The sequence below is a fragment of the Lynx rufus genome, unplaced genomic scaffold (assembly GCF_022079265.1).
Source record: "Lynx rufus isolate CCGP_SWC_20201006 ecotype Redwood Valley unplaced genomic scaffold, mLynRuf1.p SCAF_12, whole genome shotgun sequence".
In the NCBI taxonomy this organism is placed as follows: Eukaryota; Metazoa; Chordata; class Mammalia; order Carnivora; family Felidae; genus Lynx; species Lynx rufus.
In genome coordinates, this window is record NW_025814826.1 from 59,635,722 (window position 1) to 59,660,500 (window position 24,779).

At 45.4% G+C, this 24,779-nt stretch overlaps 1 protein-coding gene across 4 annotated transcripts; it reads right to left on the bottom strand.

Annotated features, from left to right (window-relative positions):
- Positions 1-85: 85 nt before the first annotated feature.
- Positions 86-24,758, bottom strand: TMEM71 (transmembrane protein 71). 4 transcript variants are annotated; one of them, XR_006961142.1, is made up of 11 exons: positions 24,655-24,758; positions 24,441-24,559; positions 23,000-23,081; positions 21,710-21,770; positions 19,550-19,762; positions 17,913-18,085; positions 7,811-7,984; positions 6,636-6,745; positions 3,453-3,528; positions 343-404; positions 211-236 (listed from the first exon to the last, which is right to left on the bottom strand). XR_006961142.1 is itself a non-coding variant. In XM_047074200.1 (10 exons), exons 3-10 carry the CDS (start codon positions 23,043-23,045, stop codon positions 172-174), a joined length of 864 nt encoding a protein of 287 aa, XP_046930156.1. In that variant the 5' UTR covers positions 23,046-23,081; positions 24,441-24,559; positions 24,655-24,757; the 3' UTR covers positions 86-171. The 4 variants fall into 4 exon arrangements, 3 of the variants coding, with proteins under 3 accessions (XP_046930156.1, XP_046930154.1, XP_046930155.1); XM_047074200.1 differs by lacking the exon at positions 6,636-6,745 and having other exon boundaries at positions 86-236; positions 23,006-23,081; positions 24,655-24,757; XM_047074198.1 differs by lacking the exon at positions 6,636-6,745 and having other exon boundaries at positions 86-236; positions 24,655-24,756.
- Positions 24,759-24,779: the final 21 nt, after the last annotated feature.

The window sequence follows — 24,779 nt, forward strand, 5'->3', positions numbered from 1 at the left end:
AGACTGGATGAGGACGCTATGAGATTTTAGCATTAACAGAAAGTATTCTTCGAGACAGATGACGGGAACGCTTCCTGTGCGTGGTCATTGTCGTCCATCAGGCAGCCAAAAGCACTCTCAGGTAGCCGGCTGCAGTCGTCTTCGTCAGGATGATGGTAACACAGTCAACACTTACTGAGCACAGGTGGTGGCTTCGAAATAGTCGGCAAGGCTGAGAAACAACGACGTGACAGTATCTTGGATAAGAAAGAGAGAATATCTAAGAATCGCTTCAAAATGACCAAAATTGGACTGAAGTACAGGGCAGGGATCAGAGGAATAATTTGAGAGATTGTTACTCACAGGCAGTAGTTATCATCAATGGGCACGTGAGGCCACTGGCAAATATCCCTCCCAGAAAGCACCTGAAACAACAGAATTTCCCAGGTTTCGTAAACTAGTTACGCATTTCCAACGCGTGGGCTGTTCTTTTGGACTAACGTCTCGTGATTTCAAGATTTGCTATAAAACTTCAGTAATAAACATAGTGTGGTTTTGGCCAGACAATAGACATACAGGTCAATAAAAGAATGGAGAGACCAGAAATGAGCCCATACAGATACAGTTAAGCGAGTCTTAACAGAGGAGCAAAGGGAATTTCATGGATAAAGGATAGTCTGTCCAACAATAGTGTTGAAACAATTGTACATCCACATGCAAAAGAATGAGCCTCCGCATATACACAGCCGAACACAAAATACACATATCACAGCCGAACACAAAATTTAACGATTTAACTCAAAGCGAGTCGTAGTCTGAAATGTGACCACAAAAGTACAAAACGTCTACATAAAACAAAGGAGAAAATCCATATGCCAACTGCTTTACCACCTCACCCCAAAAGTGTGTTAAAATGTCAGGTTTTTACCAATCTGATGGGTGTTGCTTCAGAGAGTGGATTTAAAAAAAAAAAAAACAGAATAATTTCTTGGTTGTTTTTAGTTTCAAAACATGAATCACTGGAAAAAATCATAAATACATACAAAGGGAAAGGAAAATATCATCGAAAAACTCCATTGGCCTAAAGCAGCCACTGTTAAATTTTGATGAATACCCGTTTTGACATCCCCTTGTATGCATTTAAAAAATTCGTTTAAATTGAGATTTGAAAAATGTACAGTAAAGCCTTTAAAGTGCACATCTCGGTGGTTGTTTTTTTTTAACCTGAACTCCTGCATTCACCACCCGAGTCAAGGTATAGAATTATTTCCAGCAGTCTCTAACGCTCCCTTTGCCCTCCTTCCTATTCTTTCCCCCAGAATTAACCACTCTTCTTTTATCTATAATAATGGATTCCTTTCGCCTTTCCTTGAATTTTGTAGGTATCTGAAATGATACAGACTCATGTCTGAGACCCATTCATGCTATTACCCATGTCGATAATTTTTCTCGTAACCATTCTCTCACTTAAATAATCTTTTTATTTTCCAAACAACCTTAGATACACAGGGAAGTTACAGACATAGTACAGAGGGTTCTCATACACCTTTCAGCAACTTTCCCGATTACCAGCATCTTACGCTTCTATGGCACATTGTTGGAAGTGACGAGCCAACATTGCTGCCTCGCTATTAACACCATGTGCCATTTGTAACTTACGGTTTTCCCTAATTTGCCCATGTTCCATGACGGCATCCAGGATGCCTCAGACATTTTCGTCATGGCTCCTTGGGTTCCTCTGGGCTATGACAATTTCTCAGACTCTCCTTGGTTTTGATGACCTTGACAGGTTTGAGGAGTCCTGTCCAGATAACGTGTAGAAGGTCCCTCGACCTGAGTTTTCCTCTGGTTAGACTGGGGTCCAGAAGGCCACAGGGGTGAAGTGCCACTCTCATCACCTCGCATCAAGGGTACATGCTATCCACGTAACTTAGCCCTGTTGATGTCAACCTTGACCACCTGAGGTCACATTTGCCCGGCTTCTGAAGTTTCCTCTCCCCCTCTTTCCAGGTTCTGTTTCTTGGAAGCAAGTTTCTAAATGCAGCTCAGGCTCAAGGGACAGGTTGTCCAGTTTCCTTCTTAAGAGGTGGGGGCAGGGCGGGGGGATGGGGAGTATCTACAGGAATTAACCGAAGAGGAACATTTCACTGACAGTTCTGTGAAATCACATAAAAGGTCCCATGATCCACGATGGTTGGGAAACGCTAAGTTCAATAAAGCCAATCATGTTTCTTCATGATGTTATTTCACCGGGCCTTTATGATGCTGGTGCACAAATGGTCCTCCCACCTGGGATATACAATGCAGACTTTTGCAAATTTATTTTTAGCACACGACCTCCCCCACGTTTCGTTCTTTTGGTCCCATTGTGATCCAAAAAGCCTTAATACTTCTTAAACCTCATCATTATTTGGGATGCTTATTTTAGAATACAGATTCTCACTAGATCTAAATTCGTATCGCAAGGGTTGGGATTCAGGACCTGGTATTTAAACACACAACTCTCCCAAGTGATGTGAGGTATCTGACCCTCAGGAGGCGGGGTGTGACAGCAAGCAGCATTTGCTGACCGGAGCACAGGCACCACAAAGACCCCAGGTCTGGACCACTTATCCCTGTTTCACTGATTGAACAATATCGATGAGCCCCTGGCACTGGGGATACAGAAGTGAAGGAGATGCTCTCAGGTAGTTCACATTCTTGTGGCAAGAGATTGATCATTGACATTTAAACAGATGAACATATAACAGGTCAGGTGGTAAGTGATAAGTAAAGACAAGTAAAGTGAGGTGTGTGTGTGTAGAGAGTGGTAAGCTATTTATACGGTGTTGTCATGGAAGATCTCGCTGATGATGTGACAGTTGAACAGATTCCAGAAAGAAGTAAGGGACACGTGTTAAGAAGCTTTCTAGAGAAGATCGCACTTGGCGGAATAAACAGCAAGTGCAAAGGCCCTGAGGCACAAGTGCACTTAGCACAGAAGGGATATGACCATTGCCCTGTAGACTTGGGCAAGAAAAGAATAGGAGGGGTATGGTGGACCGAGGGTAGGACAGAAACATGCCTATAATCAGGCAAGAGCATCATGTGATCTGAGGTGCTGAGTGGACTTCCCAGGAACAGACACCTTACATAATGAGAAAGATGGAGTCCCAGCGGGGACTCCAAGTGCCCTTGAACTCCACGCGGGATTAGTTTGTATCCGTAATAGGGAGTCACTGAGGATCTAAACGAAGGATGATACATAATAAATTCCAATTTCTAGCAAGATCCACCGGCTTTCGTATGCTTTGTGAGATAATGAGAGGAGGGAAGTGATCGCAAAAGGGGCACTGAAGGGGCACGGGCAAATGAACAGATCTTAACCACAGAGCTACCGAAAATGCATTGTGGAATAAGGCAAGGACATTATCAATCAGTTACAGCTTCCTTAATTATGAAACACTGCTGCGTGCAAATAGAAGCTGAATTACCTTGCACATGCACAAATGATTAAGCACGCGGCCAGTAGAAATGCTTGAAAGAAGATGTCTCTCCACAAACTGGTTTCTAAGAGGAAAAGTAAAAATAAATGAATTAGAAACCATCGCTGATAATCTTGGTACAACAAAATTGTACTGAAGTTTCTTTTTTATATAAGAAAAAACCGACCAAAAAACCCCACAGACACCGAAACAACGACGCGGTTTTCAAATGTATGTCATCTCGAGCAATTTGCCCTAAGTAACAAGATAAAATTATCAAATGCCGTACAGGTCTACTCATTAGATAATTTCAGCAAATAATACATTGTTTCTGTCATTACAAAATGATTCTACTACGGGGCTCCTGGGTGGCTCAGTCGGTTCAGCGTCCAACTTCGTTTCAGGTCATGATCTCACGGTCCGTGAGTTCGAGCCCCGCCTCGGGCTCTGTGCTGACAGCTCAGGGCCTGGAGCCTGCTTCGGATTCTGTGTCTCCCTCTCTCTCTGTCCTTCCCCAGCTCCCACTGTCTCTCTCTGTGTCTCAAGAAATGAACACATGTTTTAAAAAATTTTAAAAAAAGATTCTACGACATAAACAGTTTGGGGCTTGCCTTTTACGGTAATGTTGGGGAACCACTTGGTAGAATGTAGGCCAGTGTCAGAAATCTAATTCTGAGGATGACGCCTAAAACTTGGACAGCGCCTTGTCATTCACAAAGAGCTTTCATACCTCAGTTCATCGAATCAACACAACCGACCTGTAAGGAAGGGACCATTGTCCTCACTCTGCACGTGAGAAGACCAAGACCGAGGGATGATGAAGTTTGTTCAAGGTCACACAGCTCTGAGGCGCCAGAGGCAAGATTTATAAACCATGTCTAGCCAGAACATAATGTTTTGCCTGAAATGGGGCAGGGAAAGAGAATGGCCACTTTGCATGCTGGGAGTCTCCAAAGGACAGAAAAGAGAACGTATATTATGAACTATTTGTCCCCGCAAAACTCTGCTATCAGCAAAGGATTTCGGTGTTCTAGAGCCACCGTGGAGATGACAGCAAATCCTCCAGCCGTTACAATCGTAGGCGTTAAACCAATCACGAACCCGGCTGTTATTCCAATCACCTGAAAGAAATCAGGGCTGGTTTAGGGATGATCACATAAAGATCCAAGGAAAAGGATAAACGGACCTTACCTTAATTTTCCGCCCAATGCTTCAAAAGCTCAAGTTTGCCACAGTTGTTTAAAACTTGGAGTGACTTTGTGCGGCGAATGTGTTTATTTTTGCTATTTATGCTATGAATGAAGATTGAGTCAGCTAACAAAGCCTACTTAGTCCGTAATGTGGGCGGAATACTGAGGATTGGCAATGTGAAATATAGCAGTTGTGAATGATGTCACTGCCAATGTACAGTATTTCATGTATACTGTGAATTAAATAAGTTATTGTGGGCTCAGCCGAACGCTCAGCCGTCCTTCTGAAGTGTGTTTGTATTCTTAGCCGACTCTGATTTGACGTGGAATTTGGAAAACATTGCCTCACAGAAACAAGTCCAGCTTGACAAACTGCTAAAATCGTTAGACTTTGAATAGTGAACACAGCCCGGTTTAAATTCCAGTTCTACAAAGATCCAATTGTGTCATTTGGTACAAGGTATGCACTAGTTCATCCAATCAGTAGCCACTCACGTAGTATCTAGATTGGCTTAGCGCGACTGTCACTTCCTTCAAGAAGCCCTCCTTGATTCCTTCCACTCCCCTGTGGCCCTCAGCTGCCCCCTCTCCGTACCCCCCTTATCCCTCGTGCATTTCCGTCAACAGTGTTTTCTTTTTTTTTATTTTTATTTTTTCAACGTTTTTATTTATTTTTGGGACAGAGAGAGACAGAGCATGAACGGGGGAGGGGCAGAGAGAGAGGGAGACACAGAATCAGAAACAGGCTCCAGGCTCCGAGCCATCAGCCCAGAGCCTGACGCGGGGCTCGAACTCACGGACCACGAGATCGTGACCTGGCTTAAGTCGGACGCTTAACCGACTGCGCCACTCAGGCGCCCCATCAACAGTGTTTTCATACTGAATTAAAATTGCTGTTTTCCGGGACACCGGGGTGGCTCAGTTAGTGGAGCGTCTGACTCTTGATTTCAGCTCAGGTCATGATCTCATGGATTGTGAGTTCGAGCCCCGCATCAGGTTCTGTGCTGACAGTGGGAAGCCTGCTTGGGATTCTCTGTCTCTCTCTCTCTCTCTCGAAATAAATAAAAACTCTTAAAAAAAGTTGCTGTTTTCTTTCTCTAGATTTCCCCACTAGATCGCAAGCTCACTGAGAACAGTCAGCATCTATCTGCTGTTCTTGGTGGCAGTGCCCATATTTTTCTGGGGACCTACCTCTCCCTCCTCAGCGCGTGGTTCACGTGGAGACTGAGTTCCCTCCCAGCATTGGATCCGCTCCCAGCCATTTGGAGCTTCACAGACTTACGGACAAAGTGATTGGCTTTGTCCTGTAAAAGTGACCCTTCCAGAACCAATGAAACTGGGCACCTTATCAGAACTTGAGAAGGTTCTCATCTCTTTCCGCTGGACTGGAATCTGGGAAGTTGCAGGCACAAAGCCACCGAGAACCTCCACGGAGTAATAGCTTTTTGAAAGAGTAAAGTACACCCAGAAGACAAGAGACAACACAAGGAGAGACCGACAGGCATCTGCAATCTACGCCCGGAATTTTCATTAATGAACCAATAAACCGTGTTATTGATTAATCCATCTTGAGATGGGTTTCCATCCACTGGAACTCAGAATATGCTGACCGACAAAGATGATGTGGGGCAGGCCTACATCCTAAGCCGGTAGAACATAGCCTGGGCTGCACATTCACAGTCTACATGCGAAGGACATAGAATTGAATCGGAGGGAGACCTTGTCCACCCAGGGCTTCATAGCCCGGTGGAGAGGAAAACAGGCTCCGTAGAGATAGAATTCAGAGCGCTAGGGAATCGGAGGGATGTGCTACCTCTGCCAGCCAGAAGGGGGCAGACGAGGCCCCACAGAGGTGTTCTTTGCTTTGGGCCTTGAAGGAGTAGGAGCCTTCCGGGAACAGCAGGTGGGACACACATTCCAGACACAACAAAGAACACGTACAAAGGTTTACATGACCTGTCTAAACTTGAGTATTCTTATCTCCAGAATGGAGACAGCGCACCTGATTGGTCCGCCAGTTTCGGAGCACCTGCTCTGTGCCAGGCGCTCCGTGGGCAGGTTGGCATCCACAGATGACTGAGACACAGTGCCCATCCTCAAGGAGCTCCCAGCCTGCTGGACAAGACGCAGAAATTAACATGCCACCACAGCGGAGGGAACGGGCACGAAAGAGGGGGGCCGTGAAAGCCAGATGAACACACAAAAAAGGGTCGCTTTAACGAGCTCCTCCCCGGAAAACGGGGTGGGGTCCCCGGAACAGGTGGCTGTGCATGATCCAGAAACCGTCTCAATGGTAAAAGCCGCGTTCTCTGTCATCCCAACACCTGGAAGGGACCTACAAAAGCCTTTCACCACTCACCTAGTAGCTGATCTGGGATGGTCAGTAATGTTCATGGCTTGGTGGAGACAAAGAGGAGACACTTTTTCTGTGTAACCTCCGTCTTACGTAACATAATCTCACATATATTTTGAGTACTTCTCTACATGACACGTGATGCGAAGTGCTTATTTTAGTCATTACAAGGTAGGATCTAGCTCTCTCCGCTTACAGATGAAAAAACCCTGTTTGAGAGAGTTCAGTTAACCGCTCCTGAGTTGCAGCTACCACGCGGGGGGGCTGGGCTTTGACCTTGACAAACCGAGGACACGGCCTTGATGCAACCCTCTGGGCAAACGTGACTAAGCCGACGTTGGCGACCTGGAGGTTGCTGGCTGAATTTATTTCGGATTTGCTCCGGACGGGAAATACCAATGCCTCTCTATCTTTTGACTTTTCCTTGCCAGAGGCATTGCATTAAAGGACTGTGTGTTTCCTTCTTTTCTTCCTTTTTCCTCTTACATGGCAAATACACAGCTAAGCACGAAGAAGAAAATAACAGACACCTTTGTACGTGCTACCCAGCTTTAGCAAAGCTTAACATTTTGCCAAATGCCTTCAGGGTGTTTAAACAATAAATTAAACGCTGCACATCCAGTCCTTCCGGTGTCTCTAAGATGACATCCTAGAAGGCGCCGCCTCCTCTGCGCATGCGTCACCCGGAGCTGCCCCGCCCCGTCCTCCGCGCCTTGCAGGGGCTGAGCCTTCCTTAGTCATCTCTAAGTCATTCTTTGGCCCTGTAAGGAAGAATTCTTTGGGTGTGGCAAAGATTTTCAAACAACAACAACAACCGAACTCACTTGCGTGATCCAGAAGGTTCCCCGGGAAATGTTCAGAAGTTGTCCCTTGAGACTGAAGGGCCAGGTCGTGGGAGTTCTCTGGCGGAGTCCGAGACGCAGCGTGGCTGGAGGAGGAGGCTGCCTTCCGCTGCTCTGCCTCGCGTGCATCAGTCGCAGAACCATCGCGATCGTCGCCTGGAAAAGGAGAAGGGCTCGGTGTGCGCATGCGTGTGTGGTGGGGTCGGTGCCGCTGGGTGCGTGGTAGACGAAGGCCATCCCCCTAGCGACGCTTTGCGATTAGGGTGGGATGAGTCTCCAGGTCAGGTGGCGTTTCAACTTGCCCTCGTCTTTGAAGGCTGCAGAGGAAAAGGCTCTTCAGGGCAGAGATGAGCAAAGGCCAGAGGCATAGAGCGTTGGGAAGGTAGCCCATTCCAGTGTAGTTAGAACGAAGGGACCCGGTGGAACGTGAAGCTGGGAAGCTAGACTGAGCACAGGTCACTGGAGGCCCTGACTTCCCCCCCCCCCCCCCGGAGGCATTTGGAGTTTATGTGGCGGCAGTGCAGTGACAGAGCGGCTCTGGGTGACGGTGGTGCTGCACACACACTTATGTGGCACATTCATTTAGATAAAGTAATATGTGTTTTCGGTGTCTGGTAAAATCCAGGCGGCCTCGGGCCACCTGGGTGGCTCAGTGGGTTAAGCGTCTGACTCCGATTTCAGCTCAAGAGTTCCCTGCTTGGGATTCTCTCTCTCTCCCCTTCTCTCTCTCTCTGCCCTTCCCCTGCTTGCTCACTCTCAAAATAAATAAACATTTTTTAAAAATCCAGGTGGCCTTGCAAGAAATCATGAGAGAGTAGCCTCAGACTCATGTATAGAAGATAGACCATCTCACCCACAGTCCCCAAGGGAGTTGGGGGTTGTAGAGGTGGGATTGGAGAGTGCGTGGTGGGTCTATGAGCCTCTCATCTGTATCACGCCAACTCCTTCTGTTTTTCATTCATTCATTCATTCATTCATTCATTCAGCATTTACTGCATGTGGTTATGTACCAAGAACTGTCCCAGCTGCTAGCTTCCAATGGTGGAGATGATGCCTTTGCCCTCATGTGCCTTCCGTTCTGGTGGGGGAGAGAGAAAATGGCTATGGTAAGTGTCGGGAGGGAAACTCTCCCTCTGTAAAATATCTGGAAATGTTGGTTAAAATGTAATAAACATCTTAGATTTCTTTTTTGCGTTCAAAGAGGCTGTGGTCTGGAGAGGGACAGACATATATGCCAACAATTCGGAGGCAGTGGGGTCATTGCTACAACGAAGGGCAGCAGAAGGCATCCGGGGAGAGTCTAGGAAGGAGTGTCTGAGTCCGTCAGGGACGATTCAGGCAGGCTTCACACATGAGATGGAATGAAAGCGGAAACTTGATGAGGAGTTCTTCCAGAGAGACAGCAAGAAGACAGAAGGTCGGAGACAGGATAAGGAGGGAGGGAGGAGGGGAGAGAGGGAGAGGATGAGGATGAGGAAGGGAAGAGGAGGAGAAGAAAGAACTCGTGAGAGAACCCAGCAGCGTGGTTCCCAAAGGAGCAAGTTCTCTTACGAGGCTGGACGGGGGAGCACGTGGGTGTGGGCACTTCCGGCAGGTGATTCTGGCTAGGCTGCCAGGTCACGAAGGGCCTCGTGGGTCCCACTCAGGGGCTGAGGTTTATGCTGTGGGCGATCTGGAGCAGGAGTCTAACTTGGGGGTTCAAGTGCTCGCTCAGCAGTGAGCGACTCCCAGCCCCGTTCCAGGAGCCCAAGAGACACGTGGGGTCCTCCTACAACAGGTCCTCCTTCACCGGAGGAGGTTTATCCCCCGGGGACAATTGGCGGCGACGTCTAAAGATGTTTTGGGCTGGCTCTCGGGGGGGGGGGGGGTGGGTGGGGAGGATTGCTATCGGCAGCTAGTGAATAGAGCCCAGGGATGCTGTTCACATCCTGGGATGCACAGGACGGGCCTTGCGATGAGGGATTGTCCAGTCCGAGTGTCAGTAATGCTGAGGCCGTGAAGCCCCGTCACAGGGGGAGCAGACCCACGTGTAGAAGGAGTCTCGATCATTAGTGCTCTCTCAGCAACGCTGGTAAGCACTTAGGAGCGGGGAGAACATCTGCATTTTCCTGCATTTTCTGTATCTTCCTGATTGCCCTTACTCTTGTCAAAACGCCCCGCGCTCCGCCCTCTTAGGGCAAATCATAACTGATGATTTTGTAATTCTTATGTAAACACATACTATATGATACGTAATTTGTGCGGTTTTTGTTTAATAGCTGCCTCCCTTACTAGACCGAAAGCCCCAGGAGAAAAAAGGTCGCTTCACCTGTCCCAGCCCCCGTCACCGGCAATGACACTTAGTGTGTTTGTTAGCACTCGCTAAGATGTGTTAATAAACAGAGAGCTCCGGTGGGAGGCAGGGAGGTTGAGACACGTGAACTCGGTCGTGAAGGCCCCGTAAGAACTCGGGCCACTGTCACAGGGCCATGGTAACCATAGAGACAGGGGGTCATGGCTCGTCTTCGTGGAGGCTACGGCCGATCTGAGGCGGTAGGAGAGCGGCCTCCAACCCCGGGCTGATGGGCTGACTCCCTCCGTGAGTGGCGCTGCCCTCCCACGCGGCCTGGCTACTGAGCCAATGGGGACCGGGGAGTTTCTGCCAGCCTTGCAGTCTCCCTCCCACGATCCCACCCACGACCTGTGGCCGCTTGATGAGGCAGTCTGCGGAAGCATCCTTGCCGGTTGCCATAGAGGAAGGAAACGGCCGAGTGAGACGTGTGACCGTGCGCAGAGGAGGCCGTGGGTCATGAGCACCGCGGCACCGTTCTCAGCAGCCTACCCAAACGACCCAACCGTCAACGGATGAGCGAATCAAGAAGGCCCTGCCATTTGCGACGCCATGGATAAACCTGGGGGACACTGTGCCAAGTGAAATCAGTCAGTCACGGCGGGACAAACCGTGCATGAGTCCACGGACATAAAGGCACCTAAGACTGTCAGCCACAGAGGCTGATAGAATGCTGGTTTCCAGGGCCTGGGGGGCGGGGGCGGGGGCGGTAAGGGGATTGCCGTGCAGCGAGTGTAGAGTCTCAATTACGCTAGATGAACAGGCTCTAGGCATCCGCTAAATCCTTCACAACTGTGTTGTGCCCTGCAACATTCGCCGGGAGGGTAGATTTCAGGGTGATTGTTCTTACTACACACAAGCGAACACACACCCGGACACATACACACGGACGCAGGGAAACTCTGGAGTTGTTGGATATTCCTATCACCTTGATTGGGGTATTTGCGTCTGTTCGAACTCATCCAATTTACACATTAGATACGTACAATTCTTTGTGTATCAGTCATATCTCAAGAAGGCCGTTAAAGAAGAGAGAGAGAGAGAGAGAGAGAGAGAGAAGCCTATCCGGTCAAATTCACGCGGGCGTGAGAAAGAGCTGAGAACTTTCATGGCTGATTATTCCCTCAAGAGTGACGCTTAACACAAATCCGCAGAGATATAGACGGGAGAGATGTGAGAAAAGGAAAAATGTTCCTGTGCTGTTTGTTGCCCAAGCCTGCCTTGTTGAACTTACAGCTTTGCACCGGGAGCCGGAGGAACTAAAAATGTGCCCATGAGGAATACTAGAATATGGCACAGAATTTTCTGGAAGGAGAGATGGCATTAAAGAGAGGAAGCTACAAAAGATAAAACCTTAGCATGAAAGAATGATCAAGGCATTTTCAGCTGTGGAAAGACAGGGTTTGCCCCCAATGTACACTTTCCCTAACTGACATTTAATTTTTGTCTCCACCCTTAACAATAAATGAGAGGCTCCTAATGCAGATACAGCTTCAGCAAATAGTTTTTAGATTACATTTGAAGATATTCATTTAGTTTCTCCTGATTTATTTAAATTCAATGTAGCTTTCTTCTGTGTTTTTTTAATTTTTTTAATGTTTATTTATTTTTGAGAAAGAAAGAGAGAGAGCATGAGCAGGGGAGGGGCCGAGAGAGAGAGAGAGAGAGAGAGAGAGAGAGGGAGACACAGAATCCGAAGCAGGCTCCAGGCTCTGAGCTGTCAGCACAGAGCCCGACGCGGGGCTCGAACTCCCAAACGGGGACATGGTGACCTGAGCCGAAGCCAAACGCTGAACTGAAGGAGCCACCCAGGCGCCCCCGGCTTCCTTCTGTTTTCAAAGGGTCTGTTTCTTCCAAGCATATTTCCCTACGTTTGCATGTAAAATGGGCATTATTGTTTGCCGTGGAGGGAAACACAAAGCCACGTACAGATGTTGTCATCAAAGATATTTATAGGAGAGGCATGCGCTCTGGAAAAAAATCACAGACCTCAAGCTGGGAAGCCCTGCCCGTGGTTGTCTTGCCTCTCTTTCCTCGGACTGGCAGAATCGGAGCGGGCAGTCCTGATCAGTCCTCCCTGCGCGAAAGCTTTATCTTCTTTCCGTGTGACTCACAGCCTCTGGGAATGTCTCCCAAACTGCAGCCTCGGGGTCTGGGAAGCTGCTAAATGCCACGGCTAAAAAAATGAATTGCAACTGATGAGGAAGGTGGTCTAGACACAGCTGCAGAAGGGGTGAGCTAAGGATAAAATAGGCAACCAATGAAAACCCTTGTTAGTCTGAAAAACGAGGGACGAGCAAGTTAGGGGAAGTAAGTTTTGATTGCATCCGTGGCCCCGGAGAGAAGACGGCAGAACAATTTAATTTTGAATTTTTCTTGAGTCTTCTAATGAGGCGACGTTGGCAGAGAAAAATAAATTGCTGGTAAAAGTCACGGGGCCTTGGGTAAATCCGGAAAACCAGAAGTCTGGGGAAGATTTGATTACAGTTGACAGCGAAGATGAGGGGTTTCAAAGTCCTGTGAGCCCTCCATTGCCTAATTACTGATGTTGGAGGGGGGTGGCTTGATTTGTTATATTTAGAAGATATTTGGAAACCATGAGGATTTTTGCAAGATATCTCATCCTCATGCTGTGCCGCTGTGGTCCAATTGCTTTCCAATTGTTTGGACATATTTCCAGGAGGCAACTACAGGAAAGCTAGGTGTTAATTTCCAAATATGCGGAACACTGCCTTCGGAACAGCGATTCCCAAACTTCCAGCATCCAAGCATCATTGTCCCGATTTTTGTCGTATCCTGGAGCCTGCTCACTCTTAGCCATTTTTTATATTTTCTCTAAATTGTTTTGTTAAACCCCTTACTTTAAGGGAAACTTGACATCAATCACTTACAGGCCACACAGAGAGAGCAACTTAAAATGGAGTACAATGAAAATGAGAGCTTCTTTAATTTGCCCTAAATATTGTTGTACCACAAAGCTCTGAGCCTGTTCTTTGTTAAAAGAACTTTGTGAAAACAAGAGTAGCTAGAGTTTGGAACCTTAAATCCGCCAAGATTTTAAACTGAGCCTTTCTCCTGCGTTGTGTTAGAAGGACTGAGGGAATCGCAAAAGGTGTCGGAGATGCTCCGTCCCTGTGGGATTCAGGGTTCGTGACCTCTGTGTCCCAGAGGTGTCTGTCCCCCCGGCCACACACTTCGGGAAATGTTGCTCTAGAACCAAGAAGAGACTTGCCCCGTGTACTCCAGAAAGCCAGCCTCGAACCGAGGGATGGAAACTTTCAAAAAGCACATGATAGGTCAACGTAGGCAACCCACTGCCACAACGGTATTACCAGTGGGAGGAAGAGGCAGGCTTAAAAAGTCACAGCAGTCCCAAATGGGGAAATTCAAGGAGACAGAAAGTAGACTTAAGGTTGTCAGGGGCTGCGGTTGGGGAGGGAGCACAGGAATAGGGAGTGGCTGGTAAGGAGTGTGGGGTTTCTCTTTGGGTTGATGAAAATGTTCCCGAATTAGAAACTGATCCTGGTTGCCCGGTTCAGTCACGGTGGAAAATAATAGGGAGGTTCCTCAAAAAAGTAAAAATAGAACTGCCCTCTGTCTTTACCCAAAGAATATGAAAACATTACTTCGAAAGGATTCATGCGCCTCTATGTTTATTGCAGCATTATTTACAGTAGCCAAGACAGGGAAGCAGCCCAAGTGTCCATCGATACATGATGGATACGGAAGATGTGGTACGTATTATACAATGGGATATTGCTCAGCCGCAACAAAGAATGAAACCTTGCCATTTGCAACAACATGGATGGATCCGGAGAGTATAATGCCAAGCAAAATAAGTCAGTAAGAGAAAGACAGATAAATACCATATGATTTCACTCACATGTGGAATTTAAGAAACAAAATAAGTGAACAACAGCAACAACACAAGAGAAAAGCCAAGAAACAGACTCATAACTATAGAGAACAGATAGTCCCCAGAGGGGAGGTGGGGGGGTGGGGGATGGGTGGAATAGGTGAAGGGGATTAAGTCGCTTATGATGAGCACTGACTAATGTATATAATTGTGAATCACTATATTCTGCACCTGAAACTGACTTAGCACTGCATGTTGACTATACTGGAATTGAAATCAAAATTCTTTTTTTTTTTTTTAATCAAAATTCTAAAAAGTGGTCATGGTTGGACAAACTGCCTTATGAATATCATTTGAAGAAACACTGAATTGTACACATTAAAATGGGAGATTTTATGACATGTGAATTATATCTCAATTCAAAGGCAATTCGTGCTCTTTATTACTGTAGGCATTTGTGCCAGGGATGCCAGGAGTAGGCAAGATAACCTCTATGTTGCCTTCCGATTAAAGATTCCATACGTCTCTTGTTTATCGGAGACCTTAAAGCTACAGGACTCTTGAATTGACTCCTTTAGTAAGCTGAACACCATTAGCCATATTCTCCTCTTTGATGACGTCGTGCTCTTCGGGTTCCCTGCCTGAGAAATTTTCCCCATATAGCATAGTGACCTATGCTCAAGACTCTCGGGTTGGAATCCAGGTGACACTATTTCCTAGTTGTGTGCCCCTAGGGAAAGGACCCAGTCTGCCTTAGTTTCCCTCTCCATAAAATAGGGAGGAGAATAATATTCTCTCCAAGTTGCTGTAAATGTAGGATTTCCTTTTTTCATGATGCTGAGTAATAGTCCCTTGTACGTATATACCATGTTTTCTTTACCCATTCACCATGGATGGACACTGGGTTGTTTCTATATCTTGACTCCTGTAAATAATGCTGCAGGGAAGAAGGGAGTGAGAATATCTCTTTGAGATTCCAATTTCAATTCTCTTGAGTCCCTGCCTAGACGTGGGATTGCTGGATCATATGGTAGTTCTATTTTTAATTTTTTTGTGAAACCTCCTCATTGTTTTCCGTAGTGGCTGGACTCATTTGCATTCCCACCAGCAGTGCACAAGGGTTTCCTTTTCTCCATATCCTTGTCAACATGGACGGATCTAACACACACACACACATTGTAATATACCCTCACCGACATCGGAGACGGGATCTACATAACACAGATTGGTTGGGATGGCTGGCTGGCCCATGGCACTGATTACGGTAGGGAAAATTATAACTGGAGTTTCTGTTCAACCTCCTCAGTTCCTTTCTAACTCCCCTTTCTGCTCATTCATGTTTTCCGTAGGTAGATCCCTTTATTCCAGAGACCTCCACTACTTTTCATATTGGCTTCCAAAGCAATATCTCTAGGCCCTTCCTTGCTCCGGAACTCCTTTGTTACATTTCCAAACCTCCCCTGGCCATCTTTCCACTTCCCATTGGTGCCTCAAATTCAGCTCATATGAAATAGAATTCATTGCCTCGCTTCTTTCTTTCTTTCTTTCTTTCTTTCTTTCTTTCTTTCTTTCCTTTTCTTTCTTTCCCTTTTACGACTAATATGTCCTATGCAGAACGCCAGCCCCTGTGCTAATATGTACCTTTCATGAACTCGTGCATTTCATCCTCACAAAAATTCCATGTGCTTCCATTTTTTTTCTCTTTTGTATATGAAGAAATGGAGGTCATGGGGATTATTAACTTGCCCAAGAACACTGAGGTGGGAAAAGATGGCTTCAGGACTTGAATCCCGGCCCACCCAGCTCAAAAAGCCTTATTAACCTCCTCATCATTCCAACAGTACTGTCTTCCAGGCCTTTGTGATGGCAGAACTTTTCATGCCGCCCTCCCCTCCCCCCACCCCGGCTTTCTTTGATTCCCTCCCATGTCTCATCATTACATTCATTCACCAGCCTGTCCATTCTGCCTTGAAGAACATTCCTTAAATCTCCTCCTCCCTCTCTATTTCCAGAGCCACGTTCCTTAGGGTGCCCATTGGTTTTAATTGCCTCTGAGTGCTCACTTGGTTTTCTTCATTGAATCGTCACTTCATGTTATTGTAAAGGTAATCTTTGAAAATTCAAATCTGATCATGTCATTGCCCCGCTTAAGAGCCTTCTAAGATACCCCTGACTGAATAGGATAAAATCCAAACTCCTCAACACGGCACAGAAGGTTCTCCAAATATATCTTTGGTCTATCTTTCCAGGCTCATTCCCCACCTCCCTGCCTCTTTCTCTTCTCTTTGTGCTGTTTATACATCCTTGTTATCGTGAGAACTGGGATACCCTCAATTTAATCTTGTGTTCGTGTAAGAATTGTGTCTTCACTTCACAAGCACCCTGTTTTGAAACTAACCCAGGATTACACTCATACACACACACACACACACACACACACACACACACACACAAGCGCATTTAAAGCCTTAATCATATTGTGGCAATATACATTTCCTGGTTTTGATAATGACTGTATATAGTTGAGTAAGTCGTAACCAGTGAGGGAAGCTGGATAAAGTATAGGCAGACCTTCTCTGTGCTATTTTTTGCAACTTCTCATGAAGCTATAATTACTGCAACTTAAAAGTTTTTTAAAAATTAATGTAGCATTGTGTTTTCTGCCCAGGAAGCAGGTTAAGAAAAATGTAAGACATGTAAGTACTCTACCTTTATTATTACATTGTTGTATTACAGGACTCGTCTTGCTTGCTCTTGGAGCCTGGGCTAAGAGGTCTACGTTGGCAAGAAAAGCAAAACTCTTACTAGAACTAGAGCTAAGACCAGGCTTTTGAACCAGACAGACCCACGTTGGATTCCAGTTCTGCTGTTTTATAAACTTAAAATTAACTTGGGCAAGTCACTGAACTCCAAACCATCACTTTCACCATAATTATAAAAAGTGAGGGTTTGGGGATACTTAAACAAGGTAATGTATATAAACAAGGTCATAAACTTAAACAGGACAAAATGTAAAGTACTTAGCTTAGGAATAAACATGTTTGACTTCTCTCTCGCCACATCAGCAAATCCTGTTGGCTCTTTTTTATTTTTCAAGTTTTTTTTTTAAATGTTTATTTATTGTTGATAGAGAGAAAGACAGAGCATGAGCAGGGGAGGGGCAGAGAGAGAGAGGGAGACACAGAATCGGAAGCAGGCTCCAGGATCTGAGCTGTCAGCACAGAGCCCAGCGTGGGGCTCAAACTCACAAACCATGAGCTCATGGTTTAATACAAAGGGTGGGGCTTTTTATTTTTTTATAGTTTATTAATTATTTTGAGAGAGAGAGAGAGAGAGAGAGAGCGTGCACAAGTGAGGGAAGGGCAGAGAGAGAGAATCCCAAGGTGAAAGCACAGAGACCAATATGGCGCTTGATCCCACGAATCGTGAGACCGCGACTTGAGCGGAAATCAAGAGTCAGACACTCAACCACTGAGCCACCAGGTGGCCCTTAAGTGACTTTTTAAAATATGGCCCATTCTTTCTTTCTTTTTTTTTTTTTTTAAGACAGGGTGTTTTTTTTTTTAATTTTTTTTAACGTTTTATTTATTTTTGAGACAGAGAGAGACAGAGCGTGAACAGGGGAGGGTCAGAGAGAGAGGGAGACAGAAACTGAAACAGGCTCCAGGCTCTGAGCTGTCAGCACAGAGCCCGATGCGGGGCTTGAACCCATGAACTGCGAGATCATGACCTGAGCCGAAGTCAGACACTTAACCGACTGAGCCACCCAGGCGCCCCTGGCCCATTCTTTCTATGAAGTGATGGTCATCTCTGGAGTTTACATTTGGCTCAGGACCACGTGGTTGCTGCGGCCCATTTGCAAATGATACTTCACCGTGGAAAAGGCGATTCAAACTCACCGATATCGTTGCCATGGTGCGTGTCCAGCCTCCCGACCCCCTCCGACCAGGTGTCCTCACTTTGGGAAGAGTCAACATCACCAAAGATATTTCCATGCTGCCAGGATTTAGAGGCACCAAGGCTGAAGAGATTAGAAAAGGAAGGGCGGGTTCTCTTTTTCTTTCTAAATATCCTGGAAAGAAATGAAAGTAGCATGATACATAATGAAAAGCAGCCCCCTCTGGTTCAACACCGAGAATTTAGTGAGAATGATTTGATCCATAGAACACATCTGCAAAGCTCATTTCATTTGTTCCCTCTGTTAACCCCACAGAAGTTTCTTAAACTTCTGTGTGCTCCAGGTGCCTGGATCGATATCTAAGATACTGAGATACAAGATCCAACCTTGGGCACAGAAAGTTCACAACCCATTATAGGAGAAAGACAAGGATAAGGCAGATGAAGCTAATGCCTTCATAGAGCTTTTTCTGCACCAGGGGTCTTTCTCAGTGGTTTACATATGATAACTCACATTATCCTTGGAACAGCTGTGGGAGGTAGGTACTGCTGTGACCCCATTTTTTCAGATCAGGAAACTGAGGCACACAAGGCTAAGCAACTTGGCTGAGATCATCCAGGAAGTATCACAACTGGGCTGCAAACTGAGGCAGGCTGGCTCTATGGTCTCTTCTCTGCATTACCAGTGCTATGTAGGGGGCTTGTGCTCTGATGGAATTAACTAGAAGCTGCACTGAGAGCACCAGGGGAGGCATTGCTGATCGGGAGTCAAGGGAGGCTTCCCGGGGGAGGACACCACTGAACTGCATAGGACTATCTGATCTATTCATTGAGGAACAGGTAGGTTTTATATTAAGTCATGCTAGGAAATAAGGCTGGGGAGGTAAAAATAAGGAGGGAATGAAGAACCTTGAAAGTGACAATAGTGGAGAAACTTGAATGTCGTGTGAAGGAGTCGGGTTTTGACATCGGAGCGAAGGGAAACCACTGGGCATGATGGTGACGTAATTTGTTTCACATTTCTGAAGGATTTTGACTACTCACACATCCACACTGCCAGCAACGTGTCCTCTACATTGTAACCAGTGTCACCGTGCTAAGGATAATCCGGTCATTTGTCAATGGCTCCTCTTTGCCTACAGAACAAAGCCCAACCCCCTTAGCTGGACTTGAAAGTTCTCCGCTCAGCCCCTGTGTCTGCTCAGTGTTCTCTCATGTTCCTTCCACCCTGAGGTATATCTCTGCCAAACCACCCGCCATTTCCCAAATTGTACAGGGTCTCCTGGAAGTCTCCTTTGCTACTTTCACTTTAACTGAGATCCTACTTCTCTCCAAACTCAAATCGATCTTCATTATCTCTAGGAATCTTGTTTTAACCGGTTTCCCCGCGTGAAATAGCCTTCCCTTCCTTTTCTCCTGCCCTGGAGTCTATTCAGACCTCTGCCCCGGCACCCGTATCACTTGATCACCTTGGTTTATTTTCATGTCAGCTATCCCTGCCCCTTATCGGTCTTTACGCTTCCATAGTCTGGAGCAGGAATGAGCTCTCGTAAATCATTGCTGAATGAACAAATGAATGAATGCGTAATTAATGGATGGATTGGATTTTGGATTCTTTGACGTATTATCCACTACTTACCTAACTAAATTCTCCTTGTAAAGAACACTGGCCTGGGGTGGGCTCAGAGTTATGTTGCCATCTTTGTCACAGAGGAAAGGGTCCTCTGTCCAAACATAGTAGCCATTGGAGAGGAGTCTGGGACTTCGGCGACAGGTAATGTGGGAGCCCGTCAAGAGAGCTGCAGAGCAGCCTTCAAAGGAACTGTCACCATCCGGGAAATCACAGGCAAAACTAAAGAGGGAAGAAAGGAAGTAGTTGAAACCTCCACCCACCACGTCCAGGCCCATAGGAACCACATTTCTAGCCACCAGGAAGGAAAACAGCTCTTTGCATTCACGGCTACCTCTTTGCATGCGTGCATTCAGCCACCCTGAGAATGTCACTCTTAAGCTGGGCTCCATCTCCTCACTAGTGACAGCATTGGACAACAGGGCATTTAGCGCTTCGTTCTGTTTGAAACATTTTGATGAAAACATTATAGGCTAATCAGTCTCCTCGCCATGGGATGCAACTACACCCTTGACAGTAATCCATTTTCTTGGATGGAGAAATTGCAGACTGGCCTATTTGGGGTGCTTATTATATGAGCTTATTTATTTGGGGTGCTTATTATATAAGTTTATTATTACAAGCTATTTGGAAGCTTACAGTCTCCACCCCCTTCCTTTGAATAGTCCTCCAATTGCCATATCCTTACTCTTTCCCTGCAATAGATAAATTACAACTGTGCAGCCATCAGATATATATGAGTTACAAGGTGAACACGCAGTCAGAGAGATCTTTTTGACTTTGGCCAATTTCCCACCTGGTCAGCTACCCAAACGACCATACAGTCTGTGATTTGGTATCCAGGGAAATCTCTTAATATTCAGCTGGGTAAATATCCATGTGTCTTAGGTTTGAAAAACAATCACATGCCTGTGTGATTGAAAGGCAACATCATGCCGCATGCTCTACTGAATTTCTGGTAAAGTGTTAAATGTAGAAGCCTGTCCGCAATTAATACATGCACTAAAGTTAGTAAAATACTATTTTAAATGGATATTCCTTATTGAAAATGTACTCTGGACCTGGCTCATAGTTAATGCTTTATCTACTTTTCACTGACCTCCCCAAAAGCTAAGTATTGTATGTAATCATCATTGCACTGTAGGAAAAAAAAATATATGTGTATATATACACATATATATATACACACACACATATATATATACATATATATATGATGCAGAAGGACAAATAACTTGGACATTTATAATAGCCAGTAAGTGATAAAACTAGGATTCGAACCCCTATCTGGAGTGCTCATTCCACATGGCTTGTTAGTTCGTGCTTGGCTGATTCATTTTTTTTTTTTAATTTTTTTTTTCAACGTTTATTTATTTTTGGGACAGAGAGAGACAGAGCATGAACGGGGGAGGGGCAGAGAGAGAGGGAGACACAGAATCGGAAACAGGCTCCAGGCTCCGAGCCATCAGCCCAGAGCCTGACACGGGGCTCGAACTCACGGACCGCGAGATCGTGACCCGGCTGAAGTCGGACGCTTAACCGACTGCGCCACCCAGGCGCCCCTTGGCTGATTCATTTGATGGTAGCGAGAGGCCTGGCATTTACAAACAAGGGCAGGCTCTAACACCAATGCATGATTCCTTTATACCATTGGCACATTTTACAAAACGCTAGAGAAAACATCAACTGAGGCCTGCGTGAGGAATAAAAGACAGAGAGAAGAGACAGGGGAGGAAAAAAGGAAGGAAGGAAAAGGAGACTTCTTCGAAGAACTTGAACAAAACGGTCGACTCGACATGTTTTTGTAGAACATGGCATTCGGCCAGCTGGTGCATTGGTGTGGGATTTTGTTGCTCTTATAAATCGAGATAGCAAAGCATATTTAGGAGAACCTTAGTTCGAGAAAAAGTAATCAGTGTTCGGTAGTTGCTTCACTCCCCAAACAATTCACATTGGCTTACACACACACAGCCATGCCCCACCCCCCACCATTCCGTTATTAGGTTATGCGAGTTTTCATTTTGTGTGTGCATGGGACTGAAGACTTATACCCACGCCAAAGCTGGATGGGAGCTAAAACTAACATTTTTAAACCAGGAACACAAGAAAATGAGACACACAGGGAGAGAACCGTGATTGACGTGGCTTGCAAGAAGTCCCATGGAATACCTTGGGAAAAGGCATCTGGGAGACGGCTCTCCGGTATATCTTCTCTCAGAGCCTGAAGAACCTGCAGAAGCAAACGGGAGACAAGTGCAAATTTATCACACCTCCCCACCACGCATGACTGCGAATAATGGAGGCTTTAAAGAAGGTGTGAGTAGTTCCTGCCTCGGCAGGGAATCCAACTGGTGCGGCCATGCAGTGAAATCAGGACTAACCCAACTTGTCACCGGGGCCGAGCCAGAAATAACCCAGGGGCTTCTGTCATCTGTTTCTCCTCTCACTCCGTATTCCTCTAGAGGTTTCTTACCGGAGGATGAGGGCAATAATAAACCATTAACATCAAACTGACTCATCACGAAAAGGAGGAAGAAAGTATCTTGTGTGAAACTGTAGAAAACCAAAATCAATTACTCGGTGTGCTAGCTTTTTTTACCTTACTCAGTAATTTGAGGAATTCAATCATTTGCTTAGACTGTCTCTCATTAGCGCATTTTAAGGCACTCCCATTGTAAAATAATGAGGAGAAGACATTAGGGAAGGAAAAAAATAAAGTTTTGTTTTGTTTTATACTAATAATTTTCCAACGTATGAGGCCTGTGAATATTCTTCATTAAAAATAAATCATCCTTCCTTTCATTTAGCCATTCACTCCACTTTAACCAAAGGCATAGCACCTAATTTCAGCTGGGGAAAGTGCAGCTAATTAATATTCTACACTCTAAAGCACGATTTTATATAGTCATGTATGAACACTTCTAATAGAGAGGCTCGGTGAAACTTGATTCCGTTGTGGACGGTTAGTATCTAAGACAAAGCAAGGAGCTTAGACTTTCAGATTGGGCTGGTTGGTTTGTAAGGAGTAAATTGTAGGTGTGTGAGGTGGGGTTAGAAGCAGGGTTTGGGGAGAAAATGACAAGAGGAAGGAAGAAGCTTGAAACCACTGCCGTTTGAACAACGCCCTTATTTTCTGCAAGCAGCTATCAAAATCATTCAGTATTTTTTATAGACAGTTTTGCATCTTAATAGTAGCTGATAAACAATCTCCTTTCACATTTATGCACAAGCATCTAGAAAACCAGTGATTTCTTTTTCCCCCACTAAAAAGACAAATACCACATTTCTCTCCAGGAAAGAAATCAAGTCAAAATCATTGCCAAAGTGAACACTGGCATTTAAGAAGCACAAGCTACTGACAGATGGTTAATGGTATGAGTATCAGCAAAATCAAAGCAAGGAAATTGCTAAAAGAAGTCTAATCGTTCGAAAGATAATTGCGCGTAGCAGTTCTCCTACATTTACTTGCCACTGGTGTTGACATCAGTTGAGATATTCGGTACATCTTGGGAAGGCTGCTTGTTCAAACTTCACAGATTTTCTGAAAGAGACATTAAAAAGGAGGTGGATTATATATTAAAAATAGAAAAATGATGCCAAAACAGATGGCATCTACTAATTGCACTAGTCAGGCTTGTTTACTGAATGGTACAGAGATTTAGGGCTGAAGGAGGAGACCGGGATGAATGACCACCAAGGTTGCACCTGCTACAATGTTATATTACATTTTCCATCGTCTGGCTTGCTGCATCCAAATAACCTTTTTCTGTAAATAAGGACAACATCTTATTTGGGAAACCTAGATTGATGTGGTTGATTTGTAGTCAAAATAACTAATGAAAACGAATTATTTGATTAAGAAATCGGAAAAAAAAAAGATTGGTTTTAGAGCCCTCTAACTAAACGTGTTTGTATTTTCGTCATGCGAGACACATCACCCTCATTATCAAGTTTCAAGCGACGCTTGGGGATCGGTGTCCGTCTTTCGCACGACAACTCGAACCCTTGACAGGTGGTCATAGAGAGGGCTGGTGGTCTTTAAGAGGTGCTGTCAGCCTGGACATTCGCAACCAGTGCAGGCAGCATTGCCCTAAAAATTGTCTGCCACCAGGCAGATTTCAAAACTCAGTTTGCATGAGCATGTAATTTACTCTCTCAATTACAAATTAGGCATATATCCGAGTGTGTAAATTACGTCGACTTTGATCATATGCCATTCACCGCATAGATCCACCTGCTGTGGACCATGATACTTTGTACACAGCGCTGTTCTCATAGCCTTGCAAGGTAGGACTGAATTCTTGTTCTGATTCACCACCTCCATCCACATTTTGAAAATGCGATGTCTAGTAATGGATTGTTTTTGTAGCTGTCACACATCAAGTCAAACCAGGATAATCCTAGAGCTCCAAATGGATTCTTTCAATAAATTATATGCCACAGCTTTTAGAAAATATAGATCCTAGCTTCTAGAGACCTTTAGGGGAGTCAAGAGAACTTTCTGGCATTCCTTGGAAGATCTCTAAATCAAAGCACACATTCGTAGATGTCGCTCATTTAGAATATAAGCCAATATTGTTTGCATCATAATATAATAGTTCGTCACTGTCCTTTTGACTTTTGATCAATATCATCTGAAGTGCGCAGCCCAAATTACACCGTGTTAGCTTTCCCCAAGCATTGAGTTTAACTTTCAACCAGCAAGACCTGTGGCCGAAGGCAAGGTTTTCCTGCTATGTCTTACAAATATTTGCGTCAGGCCACAGACAGTACAGTTGATTAAGGACTAGTCACACTGGAAAAGCCTTCAGTAACAGCTCTAAATCTTTTCGAGAAACAGCTTCTGTCTGCCAGTGCCATCAAAGTCACACATCCGTTCTGAAAAATAATCTGTCCATACGTGTTCCTTCCAAAGGGAGTTCCCAGTTTCCTCTTCCCACTGATGAAGAGGAGAATTACTGAAGTATGAAGCTTCCTGTGGCTGACGGTGGAGAAATCCAGGGTTCAGCAGGCTGTCGGCTGAAAATAAAGACAGAATGTCAACAGGTGCAGGGAAGTCTCATAATAAAGAGAAATCCCCTTCACTCCTCCTAACAGATGCTCGCACGCATTACCATGGGCAGGAGTGTGCAGAGAGGTTTTGTCTTCAGCGGCCTCTTGCTGTCTTGGTTGTTTCCTAGAACAAAAGGGCATGTCGTTCTTGAGAAAGTCAGCCTTATAACCGCTCTTGTTTTCTTTC

Bases quoted from the DNA above. Each gene is read 5' to 3' on its own strand.
- TMEM71 (XM_047074198.1), bottom strand. From the start codon at position 23,045: ATGTACCGAATATCTCAACTGATGTCAACACCAGTGGCAAGTAAAT. The intron at 7,985-17,912 runs GTGAGTTTGAAT...CTCCTTTTCCAG, and splicing joins GCACCATGGCAACGATATCG to GCGACGATCGCGATGGTTCT. The intron at 237-342 runs GTGAGTAACAAT...TTCTTATCCAAG, and splicing joins ATTGATGATAACTACTGCCT to ATACTGTCACGTCGTTGTTT.